Genomic DNA, 11,278 nt, shown 5'->3' with positions numbered 1-11,278 from the left:
CATTTAAATCTAACAAGACTTAAAAACTCCAGAACACAGGTCTAAAATTATTTCTCTGAAAAGACAGAATCAACCCAAAAAGAAAGCCTTCATATGGCCAAGTAATACAGCAAGCAATTTATGTAAAGTAAGACTAAGAACACCAAGAACTCTGTTTTGGAAATGGGGTGGAAGGGAAATGGGATCTAGAATTATGCAGTTTCTATATTTCTCAGAGTTTCTTATTAGTGAATTTCACACTGAAATTTTACTACGTAGAGGAAAATATAAAAAAGAAACACCTACAACAGGTACATAATCAGGATGAGCCACCTTTAATTATCTAATCAGAGCTGGACTGCTTTACAGGAAGATCAAATGCTAACTAAAGCCCAGTCTCCCGTATGTTCTCTGACACTAGAGGGAGCTTTTCTGCGTAGTGCAGCACCAGCACAAAACCGCTAAGGATCAACACTGTTACTTAACATCCCTTCCTGGTTCGTCAGAAGTTTGAAAGTGCTACAGGTACTTTCCGCACCACAAAATTATTCTATTTAGAGTTGGAATGAGAGAAGACCACGCTTTTTCCTTTTGTAAAGATCCCATTCCAGAATCAGTGATTCTTGTGTCAAAACTTGCCGGGCAATTTTATAGATAATGAATAAAATAGGATGAAAGTATGGGTTATTCTTCCACAGCCACCATTTCTCAGTCGTGCTGAGAGAACAAAGCTCAGCCAACATATTAAGCAAATTTGATTGAAGGGAGAATTCAGCTGGGTGCAAGGAAAGGTAATTTTGTAATTATCATCAGATCCCAACCGAAGTTTACTAACAAGACAGAAAGCCTTAAGTAGCTTTAGTCAAGTCTATCCTTTATTGTCAAGTTACTGTGCTGGTACTTAACTAAATCTAAGAGAGGAAATCTACTGAAAAACACAATTCTAAGAACTGTTGGCACTGTGCACACATTGAGAGCTGATTTACCAGAAAAGCACTACAAATAAACTAAACTATCTTCCCTTTCTGACCCTTAGGAAGACGACACTGATTGAAATGAGGCTGTGAGGTGTCATCAAATGAGCATGGGCTACAGAGCCAGACAGACCTGGCTTCTAACCCTGGTTCTGCCACTTCCAAGTATGATATCTTGGGTAAATCTACTCCAAAGCCTCAGTTTCTCGATCTACAACGTAGCAAGGATGATATCTCCACCATAAGGCAGTTGTGGGAAGTCCATACAAGAGTCTAGAATTACCCAGTTTTCATTCCCTCCTTTCCCCAAAACAAGTGGACACAGCAGCCTAAGAACGGAAATGAATGTGGGATCTGTATGGATCTCTGAGCAGATCTGGTGGAACAGAGGATGAAATATTGAAAATAACATAACATAATAAAGAACATAATAGATGGGTGAGACCAAATTATAAAGGGTCTTGGATGACAGGTACAGAGGTACAGAGCTGATTTTGTAGCAGGAGAGAGACAATGCACATTCCTGAGCAGTAGGATAATACGACGAAAATAGGGCTTCAGAAAGATGAAAACAGCCCTTTCTTGACACACATCATTGCTAATCAGGGTTCCCTTTCTTTCAGAACGTGTCACTGTCTCCCTCTCTCCAAACTGTCCTTCATCCTTCTCTTCCCTACCTCCTTCCCCACTGCAATAGATCCTAGTAAAGATTGAGTATTGCTATTTAAATAGTGTTAAATCTTCAAACATTTCAAGATTTTTTTGGTTAATCTTTGGTTGACACTATTATCTCATCTTTCTATGACAATTAAGGGAGTGGAGTGCCACAAAAATAAGAGAGTTTAAATTTAGAAAGAGCCCTCTACAGTATTCATGGGCATGGGATATAGGGGTTGTCCCAGAAAAGTTAAAGGTTTCCAATGGTGGTTGGCTTCCAAACTGGTGATCAAAATAATGAGGCTCACACCGTGGACGCTTAAATCCAGCCACCTGTCTTATAATAAGACCATTAGTCATAAATGAGAAAGTCACAGACTCCAAGCCACAATTAGAAAATCCAGGGAGTGTCCACCTCAGAGACAACAGGGGTAAATACCACTTCTTTTGTGTAAAAAGACAAGCCACCAAAGTCATCCTAAATTAGGCAACAATTCCTCACTGCATCTCAATAATTCTCCCTGGTGCTCTAAATGTTCGAGAGACTCTAGATAAATGAAAGTTTCTCCAGACTTACGTCAGAGCTTAGGACTAGAATCAGGATTTATGACTGGGAGTAAGGCAGCACACAAGGGATAGACTTTCTGCAGCATCCCAGAGAGGCAGCACAAGGCTCTTTTCAGAATTAGTTTCTCTTCCTTATCCAATTCCAAGCTGGCTTGGCATTACCAGTTACTATCTCTAAATCTGGAATGCTTGTGTGGGATTTTTTTCACAGGGGAATTATACTAGTTGTGCAAAAAAATAGAAAAGAAATACCTAAAACAAGTTTAATAATAAGTCAGCACATTGACATTCCATAACCAAATTAAAGGAGAAGGTGAAATTTTGGCTTAGCCATTATATTTTAAGTGAATAAGAAATACAACTTGACTCTTTACCAGACACTTAAAAAGTTAAATTCACTATGCAAATAAAGCTGATTTGCTTTTTACTGTTGTCATCTACTGTCACCTGGTAGATTTTCTACAAAGACTAGGACAGTGGTGATCCAGCAGGTGGCAGCACCAGACCAACAAATCACCTCTCCAGCAAAACAAAAACTTACAAACATGCAAATCACTAAATCTACTTATAAATAAATATTAAATTATAATTGGGTCTAAAATCTTCAACTTTTATATTAAAATCAAACTGTTCCTGCCACTCTGAAATTGGGTAAATCTGAGAGAAGGACACTGAGGCAGCAAAACAATTTGCAGCTTTGTGTTCATCATGATATTCAACAATTGCACATCTACTAGGCTCATGAACAAGGAGGACCAATGAGAACTCTTCACTTCAAAATGTACCCGAAAATATTGCAAGGTTATTTCAGCCAGATCTACACTGAGGACGTCAACCTTACATACCATGTGTAATCTCCAATAACACTGATGGTGTTGGATGCGTCAGCAGCCCACGTGATGGGCCGTTGATTGAGAACTTGCCGTAGTGTGAAGCGATGCTCTCCAGTATCTTCGATATTCGTGAAGTATTCAAATACACCAGTCTGATCAGCAAAATTCGGAGCTTCACTAAAATATGGGTAATCTATTCAGAACACAATAAATTCTCTGTTTAGTATCAAATCCCTACAGAATCTCTCCTCGCTAAAATTTTATGGTACATTTTTAAACACTTTTGAAGTTTTTTTGGTTTTTTTTGAGGCAGAGTCTCACTCCGTTGGCCGGGCTAGAGTGCCGTGGCGTCAGCCTAGCTCACAGCAACCTCAAACTCCTGGGCTCAAGTGATCCTTCTGCCTCAGCCTCCCGAGTAGCTGGGACTACAGGCATGTGCCACCGTGCCTGGCTAATTTTTTTCTATATATTTTGAGTTGTCCAGCTAATTTCTTTCTATTTTTAGTAGAGATGGGGTCTCGCTCTTACTCAGGCTGGTCTCGACCTCCTGAGCTCAAACGATACACTCACCTCGGCCTCCCAGAGTGCTAGGATTATAGGGGTGAGCCACTGCACCTGGCCCCGAAGTTTTTAAATAAGTAAATAATATTAATAACCAAAGTGTGGGGTTTAGGCCTAATGAAGACATACTGATTTTGGTATCATCAATATTAAATAACAAGATGATGAGGGTGACATAAAAACTCTGAATAACATTTAATCCAGGCATTTTGTGAAGAGGAAAGGTCATGATTAAATCAGACCTGGATTCAAAATCAGCTCACTCTGCCACCCTGGCAAGTTATTTAACTGCCTTGCATGTCCAGTTTCTTCATTTCCAGGTGAGTAAGAAGACAGGAGAATTAAATGAGAAAAGATAACATGTACATAAGCCAGCACCTCGAAAGGACTCAAGGGACAGTTTTATTATTTCTAATATCTGTCAAGCAAGGTTCCAAATCACTAGTCACAAGTATCAGCTGAAAGAACATTAGACAGACTTACTACATCAAATACAGAATCTACAAATTTTCTTCTGCTTCTAAACTGCAGCAAAAACCAGTCTGGGGCCTAAGCTCTCAATCCATTTTTAGTTTTACTAAATTAAAATTTAATTACAGTCTTACAATAACAAAGGCTATTGGAAAACAATTTTAGTCATATCCTACACCTGTTTCCACTTCCTGCTTTTCCTGGTGTTTACGCATTCATTACCTCATTTGAGACATTTAAGAACCCTATCAAGTAATTCCAGAGCCTGGTTTATAATTTTTACCTTTAGTCTTTATTTTGTTTTATAACCAATAAAATATTACACTTTAGACTGGAAGGTCCAGAATTGCCTCTAAGTCATCAGGGTCACAGAATATTAGTTTTGGTGCTGGCAAAAGTTCTCTCCTCTCATTAACTAGGCCCTATCCCACACACATTCCTCACCTACTGAAGGCAAGAACAGTCACCTCTGCCAACGGTGAACTGTGACACAGATTGCGAAGACACGTGTGTTTCACAATTTAATGGATTCATATGAGAGGCCATTTCAAAGAGTTGCAGGAAAACAAGCCACCAGTCTTCCCTGAGGGTCACTGTTGTCTATATTCTCCAAATAGTTGAGATGTGAGAGGACTCCAGGATCCAAAGGCCTTATATTCTAGTTAACTAGATCATTTCCTGAGAAAGGAAGCTGAGACCCTGTGGCAGTGACCCAAAGAGGTCAGAGGAGTCTCCATCTTTGGTGAAACAAGCAACTCTGTGGGCAACAGGAGGTTCAAGTCGCTCTCTAGCAATGCCAGTTTTCTCCCTATTCCTCTCCTATAGCTTCAGATTTTAGGAGCAGATAATAGAGCCACCTGACCCTGTCTGTGAGACCCATAATCCTATACACCACCATCTACTAGTCAACAAATTTTGTTGCTTACTGAGTGATCTAGGAATATAACCACAATGACCATGTTCTCTAACTTTTTTCCAAATGGTTTCCCGAAATTACCTATAACCAAAAACTATTCTGACAACTTTAGGCCAGATCTTCCTAGAACACCAGGAGAGCTCTAATAAAAAAAAACCTCTCAGGCACAAGAGTTTCCTGCAACTCTTTGAAATGGCCTCTTATATGAATCCATTAAATTGTGAAACACAAGTGTCTTCGCAATCTGTTTCACAGTTCACCGTTGGCAGAGGTGACTGTTCTTGCCTTCAGTAGGTGAGGAATGTGTGTGGGATATGGCCTAGTTAATGAGAGGAGAGAACTTTTGCCAGCACCAAGACTAGTATTCTGTGACCCTGATGACTAAGAGGCAATTCTAGACCTTCCAGTCTAAAGCGTAAGGTATATAATGAGGGTATATAATGAGTTGGATTATCCAACGATAACATAACTGCCCATAAGCACTCAGCTCACTCGGCACTGTGGAAAGACAGATAAGAATGTGTCTTAACCTACACACAATAGGAAGATTCTAATAATGGCTAAAGGGGCAACAGCAAAGTTGCAAAGCTTGTTTCACCAAAAACAATTCAGAATTACAACTTTCACTCTGACAATGACCTCTACATTTTTTCTGACATTGAAAAATACAGGGTCCTCAAATTGAGATTTACTGTGAAGTAATTTAAAAATTAGGTCTCCTTTTACCACAAAGAGATTTGAGAGCTAAATAAACCTGCTTCTGACAGCCACTTCATCGTGTACCCAGTTTGACAGGTAGAAACAGACTCACTACTGCTGAAGATTGAGACCAAGTTACGTTTTAGTGAAAAATACTAACCAACGTTGAAATCATCCTGATAGGTACTCGGGAAGGGCTGGGATTTCGGGGGAAGTGGGTAGCTGCCTTTGCGACCTGTGGTAAGAGTGGTGAGCGTGAACAGCTCGTCTTCTTGCAATTCCAGGGTGAAACTACCTTCGCTGTCAAGGAGCTGAAAAAGAAGACACCGCTGTATTAAAGGCTAGGTGCTGTGGATCTTCCCATTGGGGCAAAATAGCTTTTAAAAAAATAAGCTTAAAGAAAAACCCAACTCATTTCTGTTAGAACTTTCTAAACACTTGTGAAAGATACACCAATACCAAGGCCCTTAGAATCTTTTTTCTCAAGTATTTTAAAGTCTTTATAAAATTACACTTTATAGAAAGGATTTTTAAAGAATTATACTTCATGAGAAAAAGGACTGGATGATCCCCAAGTCTTTTGCTATTAGTCTATTCTTTTCCATCACACTTTAAGCTCTTTAAAGCTTATATATGTTAAACACACGCAACAAGAGACCTGCTTATTTCTATATTAGACTTTACTAAGATAGAAAAATCCATAAAATCTCACTGTTGACTCAGCTGTTAATCACAGAAATTCTTTTACAATTAAGAAAGAAACATCTGCTCATCACATGTTCAATATATATTTCAATTAGCTAGTTAGGTTTATGTCACATTTATGATGTTGGTAACTTAATCTCTTTAAGCTACAATCTCATTTACAAAATGAGGAAAAAAATACATACCTAATAGAGCTGTTGTGAAGATTAAACCACATAATGTTTATAAAGTGCTTAACTCAGTGTGTGACCAATGGGAAACACTTCCTATATCATAATTGTTCTATGCTAAATGTAGACCTCTGAAGACACCGGGATCCCTCACAGAATCAATGGAGACATTAAATTTATGCCTACTTTATGAAACTTTCAGCAAGTTTTTTTCTACTTTGAATTAAAGGAGTTATGATCTTTGTTTTAATAGAAAATTGATGGTCAGTTCTATGAAATACCTGATGCTATATTCTGGTTCAGGAACAACCTCAAATGATTAGTATTGTTCCTATGGGCAAAATCAATTTTATTATGCTATTTCCAGCAATATGTTATACAAAAAACAGAAACTGTTCTTTTTTTAGAACTTAATATTCTATCATTGATAGTGACTAGTTGATTATCATAACATTAATAATTACCAGAAAAAGTAGCAGATTTGTGTCAATAAGGTGAAGTAATTGTGCTTACTTGCACCATTCATTCTTTGAAACCCTTCCTGAGAAGCCACCATGGTTAGCTAAGACCTACAATAGGCACCTGGGATATAAAGATAAATAAGGCAGGGCCCCAATCCTCAATGTAGTCGGACACCTGTTTAACTACGTAAATACATAGGTAACTAGGTAAACACATAGTCACATAGGCTATGAGCTAAGACTGGTGGGGAAAGATTCAGAGGAAGTGACACTTGAGCAGGATCTCCTAAGATGACAAAGATATGAGGAGAAGCCATTCCAGGAGAAAGAAAAAGCTCATGCAAAGTCACCAAAGTAAATGAACAGTAACACCATGCTTTGAAAAATGTAAGAAGTTTAATCTGTGAAGAGAGGCCAGTTCAGTAGGACATGCGTCGAAGAAGAAAACAGTCTTCCACCTCATGAGGGGAGATGAAGGCCATGTGTTATCCTAAGGAATGCAAACTTCTAGGAATAATCACTGAGATGCTCTGAGCATGGTGTTGACAAAAATCAGACCTGCACTGGAGACATACCACTGTGGTAGCAGTGTGGTGGATGGCCTAGAGAGTCAGGCTGGGGGCTGGAAAAGCAGGAGGTAGTTTCTGAAATCCAGGAAAGAGTCAATGAGGAACTGAAACAAGCAGTAGCAGTGGGAAAGGAGAATAAGCAGTGGGAAAGAAAGACATGTGAATGACAGAACTGTCTATATTTGACCAATGGTGGGATATAGAGGATGAATGGGAAAGACAGAGTCTTCAATGAGACTTAAATTTCTGACTTGTGCAGCCAGGTGATGGTGGCACCATTTGCCAATACAAACTAAGTATCCAAGAATAAAATATGTCTATAATATACACACAAACTTCTGTACTGCTTTGAAGGGGATTTATATTTAAAAAAAAAAACTGTTGGGGATAACTTTATCTCTACTTTGCTTCAGCCATAAAAAAATAAAGTTAAAAATTCTTAATTCATTAATCAAATTTCTTTTCCCTTTTACTGTCTTACTGTTGCAATGCCCAAAATATAGGAATTTATTTTAAAACTACCCATAGAGAATCCAGTTGCTTAAAAAGAGATCTTTCAGATGGTTTTCCAAGTTTGGTATACCACACCTGTAGCTCCTGAATTTCACTCTGGAAAGAAAAGACAAAAAAAAAGCATGTCTGAATGATTCACCAAATCCTCTTTGAGGATTTCCAAAATCAGTACCAGCAAGAATAGCCAATGACAATGTACATTCTATTTCTATTTACCAAAAGACCCACCTCAAATTTTAAATATTAACTTTTTTGAAAATAGGAAAACACTGTTCAAGCAAATACTTTATTTTCTATAAACACTAAAGAATTTTGGCAAATATTTAAAAAGTCTTTGCTTCAAAAATACTTATTATTGTACCTGTGTAAAAAGCTTAAGAATTCTCTGGTATTAAAAAACAATCCTTCTGCCATTCATAATCAAAAAGGGCACTGTATTTTCTCAATTCAAATCTAACGATCAATAGAAATAGCAAGAATCTGGTGTCTTTAAAAATTTTTTTGGTATATAGTACTGTTAAAGATAGTGCTTGAAAGCTCCCTAGACCATACAATGTTTCCATTGCCAAGAATAACTCTCTTCCCTGTGAATGTTCCTCAAAGATACAGAGAGCTTTACCTCCTATTGGCTTCCGTCCCATTTTACTAAAGCCAATCAGGAGACAGAAGACACCAGGGCCTTTGTCTATTCATATGAAAACTATTAATAGTTCATAATATAAGACTCCACATAAGAACTGCTGGCCTGTGATAGAATACATAATACACGTATTTACTTACAAAAGATCCTTTAAGAACAAAGGTAGCAAATTGTCGTGACACATTGAAATAAGGAAGAAATGGCCGTATACACACAGAATGTTTATGACTCTGAAAAAAAAAAATCACATAAGTTATACAAATGATGTACAAGCTATGTTAGGGGAAAAAAAGTTAAATAATTAATGTCCCAAGATTAACAGAAATAGTAAATATTAGGTAACAAACAAGAGTTTATTTCAAATTTGAAAAGATTCTTTAATAACCTTTATTGAATATGTATTGTATGTGCCTACTCAAAGCAAAGCTCAATGGCATTTCAACTGAATCAAATTTTGAATTCACAGCTAAACTCCAGATACATTTATGGCACATACCGATTAATTTTTGTTACAATTGTTTTCTAAGGATCCTTTCCCTCCCAGGGAAAACTACTGCTTTCCTGTTTGTCTCATTTTCTGTCCTGAGAACTTGACTTGACTTTCTGCCTGTCGGGGGCATATGAGCTATTAGTTTGTGCACGCAGCAGCCAGTTTCAAGTTGGGGGCCCCAAGAACATGGCCAGACAAAAATGTTGGTTGCACCCCATTTGTGGCTAGCATATCAACTGTTACCAGCTCTGGGGGGAGAAAGGAGTGAAGAGGTTATCTGTGTCTATCTTTCTTTTGCCTATCTTTGGGAGTAGTTCTAGATCTTATGAGGGCTGTATCTTTTTATGTTCTCTTTTGAATATTTCTCTTTCAGCCATGGTAGATCATAAAAGGCTTATTGATTCTGGTTTTGAGAAACCTGATAGATACATTTAGTTTAAAAAGGAGTTCAATACGGCCAGGAACATTTATTGTTTGTCCTGGTTGAAAAAAAAATACACACACACACACACACACACACACACACACACATATATACATATATAATCAGATATAGATAAATAGACAGATAGATAGATAGATAATTTTTTTAAGGCCTCTCTATTGTCTCTTAGATCCTGCTTTTCCCATGGGAACTTCTCAGTCGACTGAAACCTCTCTCAAAGCCCCGATGACTGCATGTTCTAACAACTCTGTCCACTTCCTTCTTGTTAGAACTTCACTGACCTCTTTGGGAAGCTTAAGATCTCCTCAAACTGGCACCTCTAAGCCCTCTTCTTTCCATGTGCTTCTGCTCCTCCTCCCTCATTTTGCCTTTGCTCTCCCATTCAATTCCCCTGAATCCTTGATATGCCCCCCTTCAAGCCCCTACCTCCTCCCATCCCCCTGCCCCCGCTGCCAGACCTTGTCTCTTCCCACTCCAGCTCCTCGATCACTTGAACTCTAGGTCCCCTGCTCTCAACTGACTCAAGGTCCCCCAGAAGCAACTGCCTTAGGCTGAAAAAGGAAAAAGCCACAGCCTCCATAAGATTACACATCAGGGGAATGGAAGATCCTGAAGGTCTTCTCCACAAATATTGGCAAACAAGGAACTTTAATTTGTCCCATTTGCCAGAAACACCAATTGGAGAAAAGATTAGAGCTAACTATTTTATGTAAATCAGCAAGTTATGTTGCTATGTTTTACTGACTCACGGCTAAAATTTTTAATTGAAAGCTATAAGATCTTGACATCTGTCTGTATAAGGTGTTCAGTTTTGTATTGTTATTTTTCCAATACTAAAGAGATGAGCTAATCCAATAGCAACAACAAAAACTTACCATTGTTTCAACGATGATGGTGAGGTTGCCTAAGCCATCAGTCAGAGCTACATAGCTTCCTCCTTTCTCTAAATGGCCAACTGTCTTCAGGTAATACCAACCTGGTTGAGTAAACTGAGTGGTATGAGCTATAGAAAAGCAGAGAAAGATCCAAGTAGGATAAAAATGGTAATAGGGTTTCTTCAACAGCAACATGAAGCTGTATTACCAATTTGAGTCTGATTGATTCTAACAAGCTATTTTCTATTTTAGAGGGAAATACCTGTCAACTTCATGTTTTAATTTTTAAATAATTAATCCAGTTAAGCACTACAACTGCAGGAAGATTCTTGGGATGACGGGTAAAAATAAATGAACCTGTCAGTTCAAGATCAGTCTGATTTTTCAAGAACAAAATAAAGTTCGTGCCTCCTAACCTTTGTTCATCTCTATTTAACCCAATCTAATATAGCTACCAAAAAAAGAGGTTAAAAAAAGTTAATAATGCATTTCAAAAAGTAAGTTTTATGGTTTCAGACAAATTTATTTCTGTAACATATATATTTATTGGTCACCTCTAAGCTGGTCCTGAAAAGATACTAAGCAATATTCCACATCCTAACCCCCCACACAAGTCACAAAATTGAAAGAGTACATTAGCTCATCTAGATAATATGGGATGAACAATTTCAACATTTAAGGGGTTAACCAAACAAGACATACAAATCCAGCTTAATTTTTCCATATTTTTGGGAGAACAATTTAAGAAGTTTA

The 11,278-nt window shown here is 37.9% G+C and overlaps 1 protein-coding gene across 1 annotated transcript in view; it reads right to left on the bottom strand.

Moving 5' to 3' along the window:
• GALC (galactosylceramidase) overlaps window positions 1–11,278 on the bottom strand; it is a 48,154-nt gene that overhangs the window by 11,580 nt on the left and 25,296 nt on the right. The window contains 5 exon segments of the mRNA XM_012640403.1: window positions 3,023–3,203; window positions 5,818–5,968; window positions 8,085–8,171; window positions 8,856–8,945; window positions 10,526–10,724. Of these exon segments, the coding sequence (XP_012495857.1) occupies window positions 3,023–3,203; window positions 5,818–5,968; window positions 8,085–8,171; window positions 8,856–8,945; window positions 10,526–10,724 (708 nt within the window).

Source organism: Propithecus coquereli, unplaced genomic scaffold (genome assembly GCF_000956105.1).
Source record: "Propithecus coquereli isolate 6110/MARCELLA unplaced genomic scaffold, Pcoq_1.0 Scaffold152, whole genome shotgun sequence".
Classification (NCBI taxonomy): Eukaryota; Metazoa; Chordata; class Mammalia; order Primates; family Indriidae; genus Propithecus; species Propithecus coquereli.
Note: the sequence above shows the minus strand (reverse complement) of the source record. Positions and strands in the feature narration are given on the sequence as shown.